Raw genomic sequence first — 22,010 nt, 5'->3', positions numbered from 1 at the left:
GGTTTGGGCCTGCTTTTCTTCAGCAGGGACAGGGAAGATGGTTAAAATTGATGGGAAGATGGATGGAGCCAAATACAGGACCATTCTGGAAGAAAACCTGATGGAGTCTGCAAAAGACCTGAGACTGGGACGGAGATTTGTCTTCCAACAAGACAATGATCCAAAACATAAAGCACAATCTACAATGGAATGGTTCAAAAATAAACATATCCAGGTGTTAGAATGGCCAAGTCAAAGTCCAGACCTGAATCCAATCGAGAATCTGTGGAAAGAACTGAAAACTGCTGTTCACAAATGCTCTCCATCCAACCTCACTGAGCTCGAGCTGTTTTGCAAGGAGGAATGGGAAAAAAATTCAGTCTCTCGATGCGCAAAACTGATAGAGACATACCCCAAGCGACTTACAGCTGTAATCGCAGCAAAAGGTGGCGCTACAAAGTATTAACTTAAGGGGGCTGAATAATTTTGCACGCCCAATTTTTCAGTTTTTGATTTGTTAAAAAAGTTTGAAATATCCAATAAATGTCGTTCCACTTTATGATTGTGTCCCACTTGTTGTTGATTCTTCACAAAAATAAAAAGTTTTATATCTTTATGTTTGAAGCCTGAAATGTGGCAAAAGGTCGCAAAGTTCAAGGGGGCCGAATACTTTCGCAAGGCACTGTACATGCATACAGTAGAATACATATACTCATACTCACATATGCAGGTATGGAGGCAGTTAGCCTCGAGGTTAGAGCACTGTGCCAGCAACCAAAAGACTGCTGGTTTTGGATACTAGAGCCGACAAGGTGAGAGAAGAAAGTGTGACTTGAGCAAGGCATTTACCCCTAATTCCTCCAGGAGCGCTGTACAATGACGACCCTGGCCGTGACCCCACTCCCTGCGGGTGTCTCAGGGGGAGTTGGGATAAGTAACAAACAAAAACACTTATATCTAACAGGACAAATATAAGCACCCCCCCTGCATACAACCTGCACATACAAACGCTTTGTACATGTCTCTCACGGGGTCTGTTTCTTCTGTTTCTACACGGTTTGGCCTTTTTAGCTGCTGCGTTCCCCAATGACTCTCTCTGTCTTCCTGTGTGTCTCTGTCTTCTGTCTCCTTCTCTGTGTGTCTCTGTCTCTCTGTCTTCCTTCTCTGTGTGTCTCTGTCTCTCTGTCTTCCTTCTCTGTGTGTCTCTGTCTTCTGTCTCCTTCTCTGTGTGTCTCTGTCTCTCTGTCTTCCTTCTCTGTGTGTCTCTGTCTCTTTGTCTTCCTTCTCTGTGTGTCTCTCTGTCTTCTGTCTCCTTCTCTCTGTCTCTCTGTCTTCCGTCTCTGTGTGTCTCTGTCTCTTTGTCTTCCTTCTCTGTGTGTCTCTCTGTCTTCTGTCTCCTTCTCTGTGTGTCTCTCTGTCTTCTTCTCTGTGTGTCTCTCTGTCTTCCTTCTCTGTGTGTCTCTCTGTCTTCCTTCTCTGTGTGTCTCTCTGTCTTCCTTCTCTGTGTGTCTCTCTGTCTTCCTTCTCTGCGTGTCTCTCTGTCTCATTCTTTGTGTGTCTCTCTGTCTTCCTTCTCTGTGTGTCTCTGTGTCTTCTGTCTCCTTCTCTGTGTGTCTCTCTGTCTTCCTTCTCTGTGTGTCTCTCTGTCTCATTCTCTGTGTGTCTCTCTGTCTTCCTTCTCTGTGTGTCTCTGTCTTCTGTCTCCTTCTCTGTGTGTCTCTCTGTCTTCTGTCTCCTTCTCTGTGTGTCTCTCTGTCTCCTCTGTGTGTCTCTCTGTCTTCCTTCTTTGTGTGTCTCTGTGTCTTCTGTCTCCTTCTCTGTGTGTCTCTCTGTCTTCCTTCGCTGTGTGTCTCTCTGTCTTCTGTCTCCTTCTCTGTGTGTCTCTCTGTCTTCTGTCTCCTTCTCTGTGTGTCTCTCTGTCTTCTGTCTCCTTCTCTGTGTGTCTCTCTGTCTCCTCTGTGTGTCTCTCTGTCTTCCTTCTTTGTGTGTCTCTGTGTATTCTGTCTCCTTCTCTGTGTGTCTCTCTGTCTTCCTTCTCTGTGTGTCTCTCTGTCTCATTCTCTGTGTGTCTCTCTGTCTTCCTTCTCTGTGTGTCTCTGTCTTCTGTCTCCTTCTCTGTGTGTCTCTCTGTCTTCTGTCTCCTTCTCTGTGTGTCTCTCTGTCTTCTGTCTCCTTCTCTGTGTGTCTCTCTGTCTCCTCTGTGTGTCTCTCTGTCTTCCTTCTTTGTGTGTCTCTGTGTCTTCTGTCTCCTTCTCTGTGTGTCTCTCTGTCTTCCTTCGCTGTGTGTCTCTCTGTCTTCTGTCTCCTTCTCTGTGTGTCTCTCTGTCTTCTGTCTCCTTCTCTGTGTGTCTCTCTGTCTCCTCTGTGTGTCTCTCTGTCTTCCTTCTTTGTGTGTCTCTGTGTCTTCTGTCTCCTTCTCTGTGTGTCTCTCTGTCTTCCTTCGCTGTGTGTCTCTCTGTCTTCTGTCTTCCTTCTCTGTGTGTCTCTGTGTCTTCTGTCTCCTTCTCTGTGTGTCTCTCTGTCTTCCTTCTCTGTGTGTCTCTCTGTCTCATTCTCTGTGTGTCTCTCTGTCTTCCTTCTCTGTGTGTCTCTGTCTTCTGTCTCCTTCTCTGTGTGTCTCTCTGTCTTCTGTCTCCTTCTCTGTGTGTCTCTCTGTCTTCTGTCTCCTTCTCTGTGTGTCTCTCTGTCTCCTCTGTGTGTCTCTCTGTCTTCCTTCTTTGTGTGTCTCTGTGTCTTCTGTCTCCTTCTCTGTGTGTCTCTCTGTCTTCCTTCGCTGTGTGTCTCTCTGTCTTCTGTCTCCTTCTCTGTGTGTCTCTCTGTCTCCTCTGTGTGTCTCTCTGTCTTCCTTCCCTGTGTGTCTCTCTGTCTTCCTTATCTGTGTGTCTCTCTGTCTTCCTCCTCTGTGTGTCTCTCTGTCTCCTTCTCTGTGTGTCTCTCTGTCTTCCGTCTCTGTGTCTCTGTGTCCTTATTTCTCTGGTGCCGCCAGACTTGTGTCTGTGTGTGTTGGTATTGTATTTGTAATTATTGAAGCGATAGTGTGGTTTTATTTGAGTGTGTGTTTTAGTCTGCATGTGTGTGACTGTATCTATTCGCAAACATACATATGCATGTATACCTATGCATGTTTGCATAGGCGTGTGACTGAGTAGGTGTGTGTATTTGACGTGTGTGTGTGTGTGTGTGTTCATGAGTGTGTGCATACATATCTGGGTTTGCGTTTGTGCGTATACAGTATATAAGCCACTAACATCCTCCTCCGTGTCTGCATTCGTGCGTGTGTGTGTGTGTGTGTGTGTGTGTGTGTGTGTGTGTGTGTGTGTGTGTGTGTGTGTGTGTGTGTGTGTGTGTGTGTGTGTGTGTGTGTGTGTGTGTGTGCGCGAGTGTGTGTACACGAGTGTGTGTGTGTGCGAATGCTTGTGTGTGTGTGTGTGTGTGTGCGACTGTGTGCGAGTGTGTATGTGTGTGTGCGAGTGTGTATGTGTGTGTGTGTGCGAGTGTGTGTGTGTGCGAATGCTTGTGTGTGTGTGTGTGTGTGTGTGTGCGGGTGCTTGTGTGTGTGTGTGTGCGAGTGCTTGTGTGCATGTGAGTGTGTGTGCGTGTGTGTGAGTGTGTGTGTGTGTGTATGCGTGTGTGTGTGTGTGCATGTGTGTGCTTGTGTGTGTGCTTGTGTGTGTGTGTGTGTGTGTGTGTGTGTGTGTGAGTGCTTGGGTGTGTGTGTGTGTGTGTGTATGCGCGTGTGTGTGTGCGTGTGTGTGTGCTTGTGTGTGTGTGTGTGTGTGTGTGTGTGTGTGTGTACCAGACCTCCAGAGGGTGGGATGACAGAGAGCCAGTCGTGGGTGACAGCTAAAGCTCAGGAGATGTTTAACAAGACGGGCAACTGGAGCCCAGAGAGACCCTACCCCGACCATCTCCATGACAACAGACACAACCCCCAGGTAACGCAACACAAACATATAACAAACACATGCAGGTCACCGTGGTAACGCAGTAATCGCACAAACTGGCGCCCGACTGTGATTCTATTGAGGTTTTGGGACAATACAGTGGCTGTTAGTGTATAGGCCAACAGTTGTTCCATTGTGTCCTATAGGAGTAAACATGATGATGTCATATACTCTACACTAAATGATAACTTAGTCATACAATGCAGGATTGGCGCGTGTTTTAAAGATATCTGTTAAGCTTATATTCCGGTAAATTGTTGACAACATGATCCTTTTCTGGAGAATGTCATTCCCTCGGTATATATTACATCCTTATTCTTAACTGGTAGAAGGAAATGACAGACTGTTGATACTGCTACTCAACCTATATTTATCCTGGTGATTCACTGAGAAGGCCTTGATTGGTCAAGAGATGGACAATATTCCACCCCTCTCAGCTGTGCTGCTCTGAGTCAACTTCTGGACTGTTTGTGTCGTCCCACTCAAGGTCCTCCTCTTTAATCTATCTCTCTCTCTTTCTACGTTTCACTCAGTGAAGTAACTATGTTCAACCTCCCACCCCTTACTGACACACTCTTTCTGTCCTCTCTCACTCTCTCGCGTCTCTCTCCAACACTCTCATGCCATCTCTTGGCCCATCCTCACTGCCCCCTGGCTCAAACCAAGTCTTGGGCCTACAGGTGGGTGGTAGATGGGCTCCCCCCACTCTCTCTCCCTGTTGGACTGTGCCAAGCCCACCCTGGTCTCATCTCTCTCAGTCAAATTAGTGAAGAACCATAGATATGCATGTTTTGTGTGTTGTGTGTAAAAACATAGAGAGACAGTATTCAGACCTCTTGACTTTTTACACATTTTGTTACGTTACAGCCTTATTCTAAAATGGATAAAATAGTTTTTTCCCTTCATTGATCTACACACAATATCCAATAATGACAAATGTATAAATAAATAACACCCGGAAATATCACATAAGTATTCCCTTTACTCAGTACTTTGTTGAAGCACCTGTGGCAGTGATTACAGCCTCGAGTCTTCTTGGGTATGATGCTACAAGCTTGGCACACCTGTATTTGGGGAGTTTCTCCCATTCTTCTCTGCCGATCCTCTCAGCTCTGTCAGGTTGGATGGGGAGCTTCGCTGCACAGCTATTTTCAGGTCTCTCCAGAGATGTTCGATCGGGTTCAATTCCGGGCTCTGGCTGGGCCACTCAAGGACATTCAGAGACTTTTCCCGAAGCCACACCTGCGTTGACTTGGATGTGTGCTTAGGGTCGTTGTCCTGTTGGAAGGTGAACCTTCCCCCAGTCTGAGGTTCTGAGCACTATGGAGCAGGTTTTCATCAAGGGTCTCTCTGTACTGCTCCGTTCATCTTTCCCTCGATCCTGACTAGTCTCCCAGTCCCTGCCGCTGGAAAACCTCCCCACAGCATGATGCTGCCACCACCATGCTTCACCGTAGGGATGGTGCCAGGTTTCCTCTAGATGTGACTCTTGGCATTCAGGCCAAAAAGTTCAATCTTGGTTTCATCAGACCAGATCTTGTTTCTCATGGTCTGAGAGTCTTTAGATGTATTTTGGCAAACTCCAAGCAGGCTGTAATGTGCCTTTTACTGAGGAGTGGCTTCCGTCTGGTCACTCTACCATAAAGGCCTGATTGGTGGAGTGCTAGAGAGATGGTTGTCCTTCTGGAAAGTTCTCCCATCTCCACAGAGGAACTCTGGAGCTCTGTCAGAGTGATCATCGGGTTCTTGGTCATCTCCCTGACCAAGGCTCTTCTCGCCCGATTGCTCCGTTTGTCCGTGTGGCCAGCTCTAGGAAGAGTCTTGGTGGTTTCAAACTTCTTCCATTTATGACTGATGGAGGCCACTGTGTTCTTGGGGACCTTCAATGGTGCAGAAATGTTTTGGTACCCTTCCCCAGATCTGTGCCTCGACACAATCCTGTCTCTGAGATCTACGGACAATTCCTTTGACCTCATGGCTTGATTTTGCTCTGACATGCACTGTGAACTGTGTGACCTTATATAGACAGGTGTGTGTCTTTCCAAATAATTTCCAATCAATAGAATTTACCACAGGTGGACTCCAATCAAGTTATAGAAACATCTCAAGGATGATCAATTGAAACAGGATGCACCTGATCTCAATTTAGAGTCTCATAAGGGTCTAAATACTTATTTAAATGAGGTATTTCTGGGTTTAATTTTGTATTTTTTTAATACATTTGCTAAACTTTGTCATTATAGGGTATTGTGTGTCGATTGGTGTGGATACATTTAAAAAAAAATCCATTTTAGGGGTCCGGGAGCCTCCGGTGGCGCAGTGCCTCCCGGTCGATGCTGTCCATGGGGCGACGCACAATTGGCCTAGCGTCGTCCGGGTTAGGGAGGGTTTGGCCGGTAGGGATATCCTTGTCTCATCGCGCACTAGCGAGTCCTGTGGCGGGCCGGGCGCAGTGCACGCTGGCACGGTGTTTCCTCCGACACATTGGTGCGGCTGGCTTCCGGGTTGGATGCGCGCTGTGTTAAGAAGCAGTGCGGCTTGGTTGGGTTGTGTATTGGAGGACGCATGACTTTCGACCTTCGTCTCTCCCGAGCCTGTACGGGAGTTGTAGCGATGAGACAAGATAGTAACTACTAACAATTGGATACCACGAAATTGGGGAGAAAAGGGGGGTAAAATGTAAAATTGTAAAAAAATTTAAAAGTTAAGGGGTCCGAATACTTTTGGAATTATCTGTACATGAACGCTGCTACAGTATCTATGGTTCTGTGGGACGAAATGTCTACATACTGCTCCCTGCAGCCCGTTGAAGGACCATAAACAGACAATAGAGAGGCTTCCTTATTTTATAGCTACTTCACAGCCAAGTTGGCCGGTGGAGACAAGACAATATACCTATTGAATAAGAACTACACAACTAACTATAGAATAGTTCAAAAGCATAGAATTATAAACAATTATAGAATCACTTACGATACACTCATTCTAGTCCTATCAAAAGACCCCTGTCTCTGAGACTCCTGCCCCTAGTCGGCAGTGGTCACACACCCTCTGGTCTCTTTCTTGCAGACGCTAGAGATGAGAAAGATGGGGCGGGACGGGTACTCGGAAACTGAGCCCTGTCACCCAATGCGAATGGACAGGCATGGTCGGACCATCTCCATGCCCCGCCTCTCAGACGACAACCAAGTGAGCACCTTCATCCCCATCATCATCATCATCATAAACCCTCCATTCCTCCTCCTCATCCCTGCACTCTTTCCCCTCCGTCCTCCTTCTCCTTTTCCTCGCTCTGACTATCCACTCTGACCTGTGTTTGTCTATTTGGATCCCCATTAGCAGCTGTTCTTCCTGGGGTCCACAAAAACAGTAAACATGACAAGTAACAAAACATGGATACACGGATAGACAAGGACAGACACACACATTTAAAATACAACCATATACAAACAATACAACTAGAAAAATAATAATACATTTTAAAAATGTATTTGTGCGTTAAAGTGTGTGTGTGTGTGTGTGTGTGTGTGTGTGTGTGTGTGTGTGTGTGTGTGTGTCAAGCCCCTGTTTGTTAAGACTACTACTGGTAAAGTGATATGTCTTAGAAACATTTGATGTATCACTTTAAAACTAGTTTCCTTACACTCTTATTAACAGGGTGGTGATATCAGTGTGACGCATGCTAACGCTAACTTAAATAATTAAATATTAGTATGGAGATATGCTAATGCTAACTTAAATAATAAAATATTAGCATGGAGATATGCTAATGCTAACTTAAATAATTAAATATTAGTATGGAGATATGCTAATGCTAACTTAAATAATAAAATATTAGCATGGAGATATGCTAATGCTAACTGAAAGATGAAATCCACAGTAGGGGGAAACAGCCCCATTGTCCATTGTTATTGATTTTGTTGCCGAGCTGAGGAGTGCAGCAAAAATTCCAGTACATTCTGCCCTCTTCTATCGCAATGATGTCAGAGGGGAGAAAACAGTATTCGATGGGTTAGAGGGTCACATGTTCAATCCCATTGCTAGACACATTTTTTTTAAATGTTGAACCCTATCCCAAACACTTAACCATTCAAAATGAATGCCTACATTTAACCAGCCGCAAGGCGCCTTGCCAGGAGGCTCTACCCATCAACCGTGTCAAAAACAAGTTAGAACTGTAACGTTTGGACCAACTTGGAAATTTGACGTTTTGAGAAACGTGGATAAACTGAATCTGAAATCAAATTGGTCAAAAAGTGAGATCTTGTTGCTTTAAAGAATGAAATATTAGCATGGAAATATTGGGTAACAGAGCAGTCTGGATACGTCTTTCATCCACAAAGCACAAACTTGCCTAGCCCTCCTCATCTCACATCCTCCCTCCCCTTCTCCCTCCTTCCCCTGGTGTGCATCCCCATTACATCCATCCTATCCATGCTCATTCCCATAGTAGCCTTGGTGTGTCTGTCTGCTGTCTGCTGTGGCCAGAGGTCTTGGTTTGTTGGGAGAGGGTGTGAACTGAGAAGGACAATACAGGTGGTACCTATTTTACCTCAAACATCTGTGTATTTCAAGAAAAGCTTTCGCCAAAATGTCCCACAATCCCCAGGACAGAATCTGGCTGCAAAAACACACACACACACTGGCATGCACACACACACACACACACACACACACACACACACACACACACACACACACACACACACACACACACACACACACACATATACACACACACACACACACACACACACACACACACACACTGGCATCAAACCATGTACTCTCACTCTGGTCTGGTGTCATCAAGTCTGTTGGTTACTGTAAGACTGTAGCAGTGTGTTGTCTGTTGGTTACTGTAAGACTGTAGCAGTGTGTTGTCTGTTGGTTACTGTAAGACTGTAGCAGTGTGTTGTCTGGTGTCATCAAGTCTGTTGGTTACTGTAAGACTGTAGCAGTGTGTTGTCTGTTGGTTACTGTAAGACTGTAGCAGTGTGTTGTCTGGTGTCATCAAGTCTGTTGGTTACTGTAAGACTGTAGCAGTGTGTTGTCTGTTGGTTACTGTAAGACTGTAGCAGTGTGTTGTCTGTTGGTTACTGTAAGACTGTAGCAGTGTGTTGTCTGTTGGTTACTGTAAGACTGTAGCAGTGTGTTGTCTGGTGTCATCAAGTCTGTTGGTTACTGTAAGACTGTAGCAGTGTGTTGTCTGGTGTCATCAAGTCTGTTGGTTACTGTAAGACTGTAGCAGTGTGATGTCTGTTGGTTACTGTAAGACTGTAGCAGTGTGTTGTCTGGTGTCATCAAGTCTGTTGGTTACTGTAAGACTGTAGCAGTGTGTTGTCTGTTGGTTACTGTAAGACTGTAGCAGTGTGTTGTCTGGTGTCATCAAGTCTGTTGGTTACTGTAAGACGGTAGCAGTGTGTTGTCTGTTGGTTACTGTAAGACTGTAGCAGTGTGTTGTCTGTTGGTTACTGTAAGACTAGCAGTGTGTTGTCTGTTGGTTACTGTAAGACTGTAGCAGTGTGTTGTCTGGTGGTTACTGTAAGACTGTAGCAGTGTGTTGTCTGGTGTCATCAAGTCTGTTGGTTACTGTAAGACTGTAGCAGTGTGATGTCTGTTGGTTACTGTAAGACTGTAGCAGTGTGTTGTCTGGTGTCATCAAGTCTGTTGGTTACTGTAAGACTGTAGCAGTGTGTTGTCTGTTGGTTACTGTAAGACTGTAGCAGTGTGTTGTCTGGTGTCATCAAGTCTGTTGGTTACTGTAAGACTGTAGCAGTGTGTTGTCTGTTGGTTACTGTAAGACTGTAGCAGTGTGTTGTCTGTTGGTTACTGTAAGACTGTAGCAGTGTATTGTCTGTTGGTTACTGTAAGACTGTAGCAATGTGTTGTCTGGTGGTTACTGTAAGACTGTAGCAGTGTGTTGTCTGTTGGTTACTGTAAGACTGTAGCAGTGTGTTGTCTGTTGGTTACTGTAAGACTGTAGCAGTGTGTTGTCTGGTGTCATCAAGTCTGTTGGTTACTGTAAGACTGTAGCAGTGTGTTGTCTGTTGGTTACTGTAAGACTGTAGCAGTGTGTTGTCTGTTGGTTACTGTAAGACTGTAGCAGTGTGTTGTCTGTTGGTTACTGTAAGACTGTAGCAGTGTGTTGTCTGGTGTCATCAAGTCTGTTGGTTACTGTAAGACTGTAGCAGTGTGTTGTCTGGTGTCATCAAATCTGTTGGTTACTGTAAGACTGTAGCAGTATGTTGTCTGTTGGTTACTGTAAGACTGTAGCAGTGTGTTGTCTGTTGGTTACTGTTAGACTGTAGCAGTGTGTTGTCTGGTGTATGACCAAGTATATGGTTGTAAGAGAGAAACACACACACACTAAGAGGAGTGTGTGTGTGTGTGTGTGTGTGTGTGTGTGTGTGTGTGTGTGTGTGTGTGTGTGTGTGTGTGTGTGTGTGTGTGTGTGTGTGTGTGTGTGTGTGTGTAGCATAGAAGCGTAGTAGTGTTTAGTAGTGGAATATGTTGTGTTATACTGTATCTGAAAAGCTTTAGTGTGGCATCGGTAGTGTGGTAGGATAAGACCACATGGCACCCTATTCCCTTTGTAGTGCACTACTTTTGACCAGATCCCGTACTGTCGGGCTCTGGTCAACAGTAATGCATTTTGCAGAGATTAGGGTGCCATTTGGAACGCTAGCTAATAGCCTATAGACTGTATAGTATGAAACACCACCACCTGTGCTCTCCTCACTGACTGTGTCTAACACTGCTCTGCCCTACAGAGTGTACACGATGCTGCGGTAAGTGTGCGTGTGTGCGTGTCAGTGAGCAACGTTTTTTATTGTCTTTCTTTTCCTCTCCCTCTCTCTCTCTCTCTCTCTCTCTCTCTCTCTCTCTCTCTCTCTCTCTCTCACCCTCCTCTCTCTTGTGTGTGCTCGTTGGCCCTTCACCAATTAACTGGATCTCTCTATTGTTCTGCTCTCTTCTCTTCTTCCTTTTAACCTCCCTGCCCTCTGTCTCATCCTCCCTTCTCTCCTTTCCTCATCATGTTCTTTCTCTACCTCCTTCCCAACTTTTTTACCTTCCCTTCGTCCTCCGTTTCCCATCCCTCCCCCTCATTCCTCTCTCCCATACCAACCCCACCTCTCTTTCTATACCAACCCTTTCCTCCTCCCCACTCATCCCTTTCCCCTCATCCTTCACTCCCCCTTCCTCTCTCCATCCCTCTCGCTCCCTGGGTCTTGGTGGCTATGCTGTGTCCAATGGCTCTGTCCTCCGGTGCTGTTTGTTTTTGTCTCTCCCTTTGTTTTTGTCTCTCCCTTCCTCCTCTCTTCTTCCTTCCTCTCCCGTCCTCTCCGCTCCCTTCTTCTCCGCTCTCTTCCTCTCCTCTCCCTTCTTCTCCTCTCCTCTCCTCTCCCTTCTTCTCTCCCTTCCTCTCCTCTCCCTTCTTCTCCTCTCCTCTCCCTTCTTCTCTCCCTTCCTCTCCTCTCCCTTATTCTCTCCCTTCTTCTCCTCTCCTCTCCCTTCCTCTCCTCCCCTTTCCTCTCCTCTCCTTTCCCTTCCTCTCCTCTCCTTTCCTCTCCTCTCCCTTCCTCTCCTCTCCCTTCCTCTCCTCTCCCTTCCTCTCCTCTCCCTTCTTCTCCGCTCCCTTCTTCTCTTCTCCTTTCCTCTCCTCTCCCTTCCTCTCCTCTCCTCTCCCTTCCTCTCCTCTCCTTTCTTCTCCTCTCCCTTCCTCTCCTCTCTTCTTCCTTCCTCTCCCGTCCTCTCCGCTCCCTTCTTCTCCGCTCTCTTCCTCTCCTCTCCCTTCTTCTCCTCTCCTCTCCTCTCCCTTCTTCTCTCCCTTCCTCTCCTCTCCCTTCTTCTCCTCTCCTCTCCTCTCCCTTCTTCTCTCCCTTCTTCTCCTCTCCTCTCCCTTCCTCTCCTCCCCTTTCCTCTCCTCTCCTTTCCCTTCCTCTCCTCTCCTTTCCTCTCCTCTCCATTCCTCTCCTCTCCCTTCCTCTCCTCTCCCTTCTTCTCCGCTCCCTTCTTCTCTTCTCCTTTCCTCTCCTTTCCCGTCCTCTCCTCTCCCTTCCTCTTCTCTCCTTTCTTCTCCTCTCCCTTCCTCTCCTCTCCCTTCCTCTCCTCTCCCTTCCTCTCCTCTCCCTTCTTCTCCGCTCCCTTCTTCTCTTCTCCTTTCCTCTCCCTTCCTCTCCTCTCCCTTCCTCTCCTCTCCCTTCTTCTCCGCTCCCTTCTTATCTTCTCCTTTCCTCTCCCTTCCTCTCCTTTCCTCTCCTCTCCCTTCTTCTCGTCTCCTTTCCTCTCCCTTCCTCTCCTCTCCCTTCTTCTTCTCTCCCTTCCTCTTCTCTCCCTCCCACTTCTCTCTCTTCCTATCCTCTCTCTTCCTATCCTCTCCATTCTTCTCCTCTCCCTCTCCTCTCCTTTCCCTGCCTTCCTTTCCTCTCTGTGGCTTCATGACTGTGTGTGTGGCTCTCTGCTCCTCTTCTCTTTGTGTGCCTGTCTGACTACAGCGGAGACGACACAGGCCTCGTGGACATAACCACCTCAGTGTATGTACCCCTGTCTCTCCCTCTCTGTCTCTTTATCTATCTTCCATTTATTTTATTTCTCTCTCTATCACTCTCTCTTTTTTAATGTACCCCTGTCTCTCCCACTATCTCTCTATCTCTCTATCTCTGTCTTTCTCTAGCTTAAAAAAAATCTGCCTCCCTCGCCATCTCTCTTTCTCTCTGTGTTTTCCCAACTGTCTTTCATCTAGTTTCTGTGTTCTCCTGTACTCTCCTCTCTCTCTCTGATCCTTTTGTCCCAGTAATGTTTTGTGCTGCCCCCCCCCCCCCCCCCCCACCCTCTGTCCTGTATGCCTGTGTTGCAGTGTTGGTCCACATGGTCTAGAAGGAGGGTCTGCTTGTCTGTCTGTCTGTCTGTCTGCTGTCTTTGTATGTTTGAGTTTGCGATTGCCTCTTTGCATTGCCTCTGGGTCGACAGCGAATGTTGAAGCATGATATCGCTAGACGGAAGTTGTTGACCAATACATAAACATAGTCTTGGCATGTCATGTCAGTCACACCGTGCATGGTATACCATATTGGATATTGGACGCTCTTTGGAAGCCAGTTGTGTGTGTGAGTGTCTGGTTACTGCACATGATATGCCTAAGCTACATATGGACCCAGTCTGAACAACAGAATGCAGCTTGTGAGCTCAGTGGGTGTGTGTATTTCTGTGTGTGAGTTGAATGTCCAGCTACTTGAGGAGTGCGCATGGCTTGTCCATATACTCATCGGGCTTGTCTGGTCTGGTTTCCTCATTACATGACCGAGGGACTTGTAGACCTGAATGACTTGAAGAGGTCAGCTCCTAGGTCTGCCTGCTGATAAAGGTGTTCTTCATGCTGGTAGTTAGTGTGACTGTGGGTGTCGGTGTTGAACGCTGCTACGATCTCTAAGAGATATCATTCAGGGTGAATACATGCTTCTGTGTACGTGCCATTGGATGCATGTGAGGCATGGTCTATGCTTGTTCTCTCTCTCTCTCTTCTGTCATTTTGCCCTTTATCTCTCTCTCATAGTACGGAAGCATGGTATTGTAGTTGGATGTGCTTGGCGTTGTGGGTTTAGTGAGGTCTGGCTGATAGAGGGATCTTTTGGGATGGTGTACTCTCCCACACAGACTCTCCCACACAGACTCTCCCACACAGACTCTCCCTCACAGACTCTCCGACACAGACACTCCGACACAGACTCTCCCACACAAACTCTCCCACACAGACTCTTCCACACAGACTCTCCCTCACAGACTCTCCGACACAGACTCTCCCACACAGACTCTCCCACACAGACACTCCGACACAGACTCTCCCACACAGACTCTCCGACACAGACACTCCCGCAGAGACTCTCCCACACAGACACTCCGACACAGACTCTCCGACACAGACTCCCCGACACAGACTCTCCGACACAGACACTCCCACACAGAATCTCCCACACAGACTCCCCCACACAGACTCTCCCACACAGACACTCCTACACACACTCCCACACAGACAAGTGCATTAACACAAGCAGACACTCTCACACTACACACTACCACCACTACATATTCCTGTACAGAGTGAGTTTTAAACAGTTTGACTTTCTTATTTTCTGCCCGTTCTCTCATTCTCTCTCCCACTCTCTCTTCTTTCTCTTCCATCTCTCTTCTCTCATTTCCATCTCTCTTCTCCCGTTCTACATCTTGCTTTCTCTCCTCTCCTCTCCTCTCCTCTCCTCTCCTCTCCTCTCCTCTCCTCTCCTCTCCTCTCCTCTCCTCTCCTCTCCTCTCCTCTCCTCTCCTCTCCTCTCCTCTCCCTCTCCCTCTCCCTCTCCCTCTCGTTTCTCCAGACCATAACAGACACCAGCCCCATGCGTCGGTCCACTTCCTCTCTGGTCCACGGGCGTTCTGGCAGGGAGAGGGGGGTGAGGCTGGATGACTACAGCCTGGAGAGGGTAGAAGGAGAGGGGAGGCACGGTGGGGGAGCAGGAGGGGGACAACGCAGGGACAGGAGGGACAGGAGCCACCGCACCTCTCAGAGGTCCCTTACCAGATACACAGACGCAGACACAGGTGAGAGAGATGAAGAGAGGAGAGACACACGCACATCACACACACACACACACATACACACACATACACACACACACACACACACACACACACACACACATACACACACTCTCTCACACACACACACACACACACACACACACACACACACACATACACACAAACAAACACACTTACAGAGGTCCCTTACCAGATAGACGGACACAGACACAGGTGAGAGAGATGCTTTGAAACTTTGAGTTTCCCATTGACCAAGGCCAGTATTCACAAAGTGTCTCAGAGTAGGAGTGCTAATCTAGAATCAGTTTTGCCTTTCAGATCATAATGAACAAAATAAAATGAACAGGGGGTGCTGATCCTAGATCAGAATGTCTTTATCCCAATGGTTTGGAGGATTCTGGATTTCCTGCTTGTTCCCTCCTGAATCTTCCAACCGGGATTTCTGGAAAACCTGGGAATTTTGCAAATATCGTTAACATTAAGTAAAAGTTACCAGAAGGGAAAGTTTCTAAATAAACTTTTTGGAAGGAAGGTACAAAGTAGAAAGGTTTAGAGAAACTTTTCAGAGAAAAGTCAAGTTCCATCAGAGGTTTGAGATAGAAAGGTCAAGTTCCATCAGAGGTTAGAGATAGAAAGGTCAAGTTCCATCAGAGGTTTGAGATAGAAAGGTCAAGTTCCATCATAGGTTTGAGATAGAAAGGTCAAGTTCCATCAGAGGTTTGAGATAGAAAGGTCAAGTTCCATCAGAGGTTAGAGATAGAAAGGTCAAGTTCCATCAGAGGTTAGAGACAGAAAGGTCAAGTTCCATCAGAGGTTTGAGATAGAAAGGTCAAGTTCCATCAGAGGTTAGAGATAGAAAGGTCAAGTTCCATCAGAGGTTTGAGATAGAAAGGTCAAGTTCCATCAGAGGTTTGAGATAGAAAGGTCAAGTTCCATCAGAGGTTTGAGAAATTCAAGGAAGTAGACTTTCAGAAGAAACTTTATGGCATAAAAAATATGTCCCCCCCTTCTCTTGCAGGGTTGGGCACAGACCTGAGCACTACCACCCAGTCTGGAGAACTCCCCCCCAAAGAGCGTGAACGCGAACGCGGTCGAGCCAAAGACCGCAGGCACCACCATCATCACCACCACCACGGTGGCTCCATGGAGAAGGAGGGGCGCTTCGGGCCAGACAGACACGGGCCAGAGTTCACCCACAGACACCCCCACGACCGGGGGGACAGACACTGGTCCCGCTCTCCTAGTGAGGGGCCCGACGGACGGGGCCACAGACAGGTGGGCACCACACAGCGACGGACGGGAGATGAGAAGCATAAGCATATACACACAAACATACACACACAAATGCATGTGAAGTACACACATAGACTGCACATACTGTATACGGCCTCACACACACACAGTCTCACACACACACCTTTATTCCTCTCTATAGTATATCTTTCTCAGGGAAGTGGAAGAAGTCCTTCGTCAAGCACCCTGGAGAACAGGTGGATTATAATGGTTCTTTCTCCTCATCCCATTGGTGGAAATGGAAAACTAACCAATGGAGAAGCAGCTGGAGTGATCTAACCATTAATCTTTGATTTAGAGTTCTGCCTTGTTGGTCAACTACCACTACTTACAGATGTCAATTTCTCTTTTTCTGTTATCTTTTACTTTTTCTTTCTTTCTTTGTCACTGTTTCTCTCTCTGTCCATTTTTCTTGATGTGGCTCTCGTGGCTTCAATGTGTGTGTGCTCTTTTGCCTCATTGGCGGTTTGGTTGTTATGGTTTTCAATGTTGCTGTCTTTCCACTTTTCTTTTCTCTCTCCTTATCTCTGTCTATCTATCTACCTATATCTATCCCCCTAATCCTCTCTCTTTATCTCTGTCTATCTATCTACCTATATCTATCCCCCTACTCCTCTCTTCATCTCTGTCTATCTATCTACCTATATCTATCCCCCTACTCCTCTCTCTTTATCTCTGTCTATCTATCTACCTATATCTATCCCCCTAATCCTCTCTCTTTATCTCTGTCTATCTATCTACCTATATCTATCCCCCTACTCCTCTCTTCATCTCTGTCTATCTATCTACCTATATCTATCCCCCTACTCCTCTCTCTTTATCTCTGTCTATCTATCTACCTATATCTATCCCCCTAATCCTCTCTCTTTATCTCTGTCTATCTATCTACCTATATCTATCCCCCTAATCCTCTCTCTTCATCTCTGTCTATCTATCTACCTATATCTATCCCCCTAATCCTCTCTCTTCATCTCTGTCTATCTATCTACCTATATCTATCCCCCTAATCCTCTCTCTTTATCTCTGTCTATCTATCTACCTATATCTATCCCCCTACTCCTCTCTCTTTATCTCTAACTAACTATATCTATCCCCCTACTCCTCTCTTCATCTCTGTCTCTCTATCTACCTATATCTATCCCCCTACTCCTCTCTCTTTATCTCTGTCTCTCTATCTACCTATGTCTATCCCCCTACTCCTCTCTCTTTATCTCTGTCTATCTATCTACCTATATCTATCCCCCTACTCCTCTCTCTTTATCTCTAACTAACTATATCTATTATCTATCCCCCTACTCCTCTCTTCATCTCTGTCTATCTATCTACCTATATCTATCCCCCTACTCCTCTCTCTTTATCTCTGTCTATCTATCTACCTATATCTATCCCCCTACTCCTCTCTCTTTATCTCTGTCTATCTATCTACCTATATCTATCCCCCTACTCCTCTCTCTTTATCTCTGTCTATCTATCTACCTATATCTATCTATCTATCTATCTATCTATCTATCTATCTATCTATCTAACAAAATATATCCCCCTCCTCCTCTCTCTTTATCTATGTCTATCTAACTAACTATATCTATCCCCCTCCTCCTCTCTCTTTATCTCTGTCTATCTAACTAACTATATCTATCCCCCCTCTTCCTCTCTCTTTATCTCTCTGTCCGTCTTGCTCTGTGTCTGTTTGTCTCTATCTCCTCTCTCTATCTCCTCTCTATCTCTTTCTCTCTGGTCGGTGTGGTTGTGGTCGTGGTTCCTTTGTGGTTGGCTGTGGTTGGTTCATTTTGTGGTGTTTTTTGATTTGCCTTGTCGCCATATTTGCTGTAGGGCAGTAGCTCGGTGAGCGGCAGCCCCGTCCCCTCCACGTCCGGTACCTCCACCCCCCGCCGCGGGCGCCGCCAGCTGCCCCAGACCCCCGCTGTGCCACGCCCCCACGTCACCTACTCCCCAGCCATACGACACCCCAAGCCCACCTACGGAGCAGGTCCCCCTGGACGACTCCGCTCCCCCTCCCCCCGACACTTCTCCCCCCCAGAGCACGACGGAGGGGGGTATCACCGCCCGCCATCGCGTCACGTTTCCCCGCTTGAGCACGGAGGGTCGAGGCACGGGTCTCCGAGATCGGCCCGACACCAGTCGGGGTCTCGTTCACCTCCGCCCCACCATGGGTCACCCCGGTCCCCCCGCCACGGGCGTTGGAGCGGTCCCCCTCCCGGGGATAGTCTGGAGAGCGAGGTTGGCCCATTCTATGAGCGTGACTGCGAGTACGAGCGCCAGCATGAGCCGCCCGCCTACGAGCAGAGCCTCAGCAACCCACATCCCCACGGCAACCCCCACCCGCACGGCAACCCACATCCGCACGGCAACCCGCACCCACGCTCCCCCAGGACTGCCCGGCACGGGGGCGGCGTGGGCCCACCACCTCCACTTGCTCCCACTCACCCCCGACGAGTCCCAAATGGTTACCGCTCGTCTTCGCCCTCCCCGCACCGGCGAGGGCCCCCACATCAACACCCCAATCCAGGGGGACCACCCCACCGGTCCCCCCCTCATCACCGGGTCCCCCATGGAGGCCCCAGAGGCCCCCGGAAGGGACTGCACGAACCCTACAGCGAGACGGACGAGGACGACTGGTGCTAGCACAGCGAAGGAACAGAAGAACGAGGGAGGAGAGGAAGAGAGGAAAAGGAGGGAGGAGAGGAGTCTCTCCGTCTCCCCCATCCTCTGTTCTTCGTTATGCAGACTTGAATGAAGGGTAAAGGGATGCAGAAGGGGGTGAGGAAAGGAAAGGAGGAGAGGAGAATTTGGGAGAAGTCTCTCCATCTCTCTACCTCCACCCCTGAGACTCAGACTTGGATGGAATGATGAGGGATGGAGGGATGGTTAGAGGAGAAGAGGCACACTGTGTGGGTGTGTGAGACTCTAAACTCAGAGCAGACATGACAGAGAGAGACAGCTATAAGGCAGAACTACGCACCTCTCCTCTTCTCCTCTGTCTCAACTACCATACCCAGAGTTCTCAGCGTGCCCAGGGGGGAGTAGACCGAGGGATGGTGGAGAGGTGCTGACGGAGGTGTGGAGAGGGAAGAAAGAACAAAAGAATGAAAGGAAGGGAGGAGCATGTATATTAAGTTACAAGTGGCCAATGAATGGTAAATAAAAGCCCCTCTCCCAGACTGTTTAGGGGATAGGTGGGTTAGTTAAGTTAAGCTAAACCTGGGTGCTCTTGCTGTTCTGTCATTCTATTCTACTAGCCTGATAAGTGTTAGGAGCTAACAGCTAAACGCTAGCTAGCTAACACTGCTCTTGGTCTAACCTAGACGGACATGTTTAAAAAAACAACAACGAAAACCCATGCCAGGACCCCCTATCCTTATACACGCCAAGCTATGCCTCCAGAAAAATCTAACTTGAAGACTAAAGAACAGAAAACAAAAACAAACTTTGAAAAAAAAGAGGAGAAAAAAAGGGAGAACAACCACTTTAACTTAAACTTTCCTGAAAGGGACCGGACTAGAACCAGGAAGCTCCGCCTCTACTGCAAAAACCAGCCAATGACAGAGCTGGCTGATATTTGATGAGTTTTATCATCTCCTGTTTACTGTTACAGACTCACGAAATGCTGACGACGGACCTGGTGTGACCTCACTTCCGGTGGGTGGGGCCTAGTGTGACATCACTTCCTGTTCCGGTGGATGGGGCCACAGGGTAGGGGCTGGGGGCAGAGTTATGGACCCTTAGGGGGCGTAGTTTGTTTGCCCCCACTATCTTCTCTCCCCCTTCCTCTCTCCTCCATCCTGCCGAAGGACAGGGAAGGAAAATGATGTGAGGATGAGCAGAAAGAAAGAAGGACAGGGAAGGAAAATGATGTGAGGATGAGCAGAAAGAAAGAAGGGAAGGGAAGGAAAATGATGTGAGGATGAGCAGAAAGAAAGAAGGACAGGGAAGGAAAAGACCATTTCTTCAGTATTTCTTCTATCGATTACTTCTTCTTCTTCTAGTTCTTCTTCTTGGACATTGGAGCTTGGTTCTTCTGTTGCGTTCGCTCAAGCCTCTGTTAATCCGTTATGATGCATGAAAAAAATACCTAGAGAGAAAATCTACTGTTGGGGATATGGGGGCATATTGGGTTTATAGAACACTTACATTTTAGGTTTTGATTGAAGAAGTTCTCTTTTTCTGACTCTCTCTCTCTCTCTCTCTCTCTCTGACTCTGTCTGTCATCATGCGTTTGTTTATTGAGTAAATATTTGTTCTATATCACCCTAAGGATCCGATGGACAACCTTTTTTCAGTTTGATTTCTGCCCAATAGGGTTTTAAAGCTACCATTTTCTTATCTTGAAAGTACTCCTAAGTTCCTGAGATACTCCTAAATTTTACTAAGATTCTCCTGTTGTACTAAGATATTCCTAAATTGTTTTGAGGAATAAGTAAGAATTGAGAGAGCTATGGGGAGAGAGAACTTCAACCTCTTTAAATAATTGATTTGTATTGTTAATAATGATGATAGTCCTATAAATACTGATATCAATGTCAATGCAAAACGATGAATGATGATAGCTGTTTGCCGTAGATCTGTTGTCATGTTTTTTGGAGTTTCAATCTGCTGTGTCATCTAGTTTTCATCGTTTATTTTCCTTTGGTTCTGTTCAAACTGTTTCCAAACTGTTCCCAAACTGTTTCCAAACTGTTCCAAAACGCCTTTAACTGGGTCCGATACATGCAACACGCATAAACTTTTCAGGGAGGGGTTAGATGTCGGATTGTGATTGTGAGCAACACAGATGGAACTGTGTGGCGTTGTGTAACGCAGCTCTTTACCTCTGATAGGTCCCCCCTCAGTGGTAGACAGAGAACCGGGGACACGTTCAGTAGCCAAATGTTGTCAAACGTTGCAGATAGAAATGTCATTAACAGAGCCGACGTGGTTCTTCATTCTACGTGTAAGAGATGCATGTTTGTTCTAAATAGCATTTTTCTATCCAAGCGTTCCAAAAACATTGTGTCCTGCTGAGTGCGCCCCAGTCATAGCCAAATGAACCGGCCAACCAACCAACCGTCAGACCTCCACACAGTATCTGATTTACAGCTAGCTGTGGACCATAGAGTTAGAAAGAGGACTTATACTGGGTTATATCCACCTAGAGCCTTCTTTCTACCTCTATGTTGTGAACGAGCTCCACCTCACATCCCCATGAGCTCTCCACTCGCTGTCAAGTCTCTCTGTCTTTCTGATTTTCCATGACATGTTTAGCATTGAGCTGCTTGCTTTACCAAGCCAGAGGAGAACATTCTAGAAACATTTTAGAATCTCTAAGACATTCTAGAAACTCTAGTCTAGACTCTAGAAACTCTAGTACATTCTAGAGCATTCTTTAGACAGGTTAGCTAACATGATTGTTTCCAGATGTTTTGGATTAAAACATATTTATTTTGCTATGATTACAGTTATGTAGATTGTAACAGATATTCCCTATCATAACTCGTAAAATGATAGATACAATATAGATATATAGAGATACAAAAGTTTATATATTATAGAGAGAAAAACATACTTTTATTTACTTCAAACACTCTAGCTAAGTGGCTAGAGCTCAGAAACTCTCCATTGAAATCAGCTACACAGATTCAAATTGCACTTTGTCACTGTAGCTCCACACAATATCCCACTACAAACTCTATGCAGATCTATCCAACATTCATTTCTCCTTTACCATTATAGTTCAGAGTGGTTGTACCATTATAAATAAATGACAATATGTACGTGGGCGCATAGAAATAGAATGTGTAGAACAGGCCTCCCAATTCAAGTCAATGATGGCATATCTATAGATTATATTTCTATGGGTCAGATAGTGTAGTGTCAGATAGTGTATATACAGCGTTTTGATATAGATGGATAGAACTATATAGATAGAGGGTATGCCCACATCGTTTTGCTTTTGCACAATCACTCACGATATCCTTGTCCTTCATAGCATCTTTCCTTTATTTTTGACCCTCCTGCAGTGTTTTGTCCTCTCCTGCTCCCTCTATCATTCTCCCAAGCTGTCCAATCCCAGGCCTAGTGTAGTGTAGTGAACTGGGAAGGGGAGCGGGTGCACATATACCACCCCTGCCCTCCGTATAGGTAGGTCCAGAGAGAGAGGGGGGGACCTACATCAGAGGGGTGTTTATCTACCCAGAAACCCCAGTG

At 46.7% G+C, this 22,010-nt stretch overlaps 1 protein-coding gene across 1 annotated transcript in view; it reads left to right on the top strand.

Annotated features, from left to right (window-relative positions):
- Window positions 1–21,186, top strand: part of LOC110494931 (voltage-dependent P/Q-type calcium channel subunit alpha-1A) — a 133,202-nt gene extending 112,016 nt beyond the window's left edge. Inside the window, exons 45-51 of the mRNA XM_036942587.1 lie at window positions 3,779–3,914; window positions 6,993–7,112; window positions 10,697–10,714; window positions 12,422–12,460; window positions 14,294–14,516; window positions 15,535–15,791; window positions 17,640–21,186. Of these exons, the coding sequence (XP_036798482.1) occupies window positions 3,779–3,914; window positions 6,993–7,112; window positions 10,697–10,714; window positions 12,422–12,460; window positions 14,294–14,516; window positions 15,535–15,791; window positions 17,640–18,452 (1,606 nt within the window). The 3' untranslated portion in view covers window positions 18,453–21,186. The remainder of the gene's footprint in view (window positions 1–3,778; window positions 3,915–6,992; window positions 7,113–10,696; window positions 10,715–12,421; window positions 12,461–14,293; window positions 14,517–15,534; window positions 15,792–17,639) is intronic.
- Window positions 21,187–22,010: the final 824 nt, after the last annotated feature.

Source organism: Oncorhynchus mykiss, chromosome 13 (genome assembly GCF_013265735.2).
Source record: "Oncorhynchus mykiss isolate Arlee chromosome 13, USDA_OmykA_1.1, whole genome shotgun sequence".
NCBI classification, from domain to species: domain Eukaryota; kingdom Metazoa; phylum Chordata; class Actinopteri; order Salmoniformes; family Salmonidae; genus Oncorhynchus; species Oncorhynchus mykiss.
The sequence above is the reverse complement of the archived record's forward strand: the minus strand, read 5'-3'. Positions and strand labels throughout refer to the sequence as shown.